At 36.0% G+C, this 1004-nt stretch overlaps 1 protein-coding gene across 4 annotated transcripts in view; it reads right to left on the reverse strand.

Moving 5' to 3' along the window:
• The window catches only part of mon2 (MON2 homolog, regulator of endosome-to-Golgi trafficking), an 83926-nt gene that overhangs the window by 64074 nt on the left and 18848 nt on the right, over window positions 1–1004 (reverse strand). For all 4 annotated transcript variants that reach the window (XM_015393928.1, XM_015393929.1, XM_015393931.1 and 1 more), the window contains exon 2: window positions 294–357. In XM_015393928.1, the coding sequence (XP_015249414.1) occupies window positions 294–357 (64 nt within the window). The remainder of the gene's footprint in view (window positions 1–293; window positions 358–1004) is intronic.

The raw sequence follows: 1004 nt of genomic DNA on the forward strand, positions 1-1004 counted from the left end.
AATGAATCAAGTTGAGCACCATCAGGCAAGATGATGCACATTGTATTGAGGTGTGCAAAGAAAAAATGAATGAATAAGTCTATAAAACAAAGGCTTTCACTTTTTTCAGATGGGTTTCATTTGCAGATGCTGACATAACTCTACTCAAAGTTGTTGAATTACTTACTTCAAATTAACCCTCTTTTTATTCAGTTATTCAGTAGTGCTCCTCAGGCTGCAATTCTGTGCAGCTTACCTTAAATTTGTGCTGAATTATTAGAAAAGCAAGGGGTCCATACCCATTTTCCACTTACCTGCCAGGATATCTGTATTTCTGGCTGCAATGGTTTTAATCTTCACAATGCCAGATTCTGCCGCCTGGAGAAAAAAAACAGAGACAGAGAGAGCGCTGATTAATCTGTCAAGGAGAGGCCTCAGCTTCAGCGAGCTGAGCTGTTTGGGTAGGATGTCTGCCAGGTAGAAAGGTAGAAAAGGAGACCATCAAGATACAGCAAGCAAACCAGACTGACAGCTTTAAGCAAAAAAAAAAAGAAAGTATCCTTATCTATAAGCAACAACAAACATGCAAACTTACAGGCTTGTTTGTTTTGTTAAACCTGTGTATCTAACTCAGGGAGAAGGTTCACAATTACTACTTCTTCCCATCATTTTAAAGCCATTCATCTTTACAATTTTTAAGGTTAAAACAAATTTCAAAATCCATTAAGTTACAGAAGAATGAAAGGAAGTTATTAGGGCTAAAACTATTAATGGGGTTAATCATGATTAATCGATAAATTAAATAATAGTCAACTAATTTAGTAATCGATTTATCATTAACTGGAGAATAGAGACTGTAAAATATGCATTTTGCTGACAGAGCGACCCGATCGGAGAAGTAATTATAGCAAGATTGTAAAATAATCTTAGTTTAATGACCAAGATTTTACCAGGTGGTTTACTCTGTTAGTCTGTTCTCAGGGTTCCTACAGCGTAAGGCAAGTTAAATTCAAGACTTTTTAAGA

This window comes from Cyprinodon variegatus, unplaced genomic scaffold, assembly GCF_000732505.1.
Source record: "Cyprinodon variegatus isolate N-32 unplaced genomic scaffold, C_variegatus-1.0 Scaffold663, whole genome shotgun sequence".
NCBI classification, from domain to species: Eukaryota; Metazoa; Chordata; class Actinopteri; order Cyprinodontiformes; family Cyprinodontidae; genus Cyprinodon; species Cyprinodon variegatus.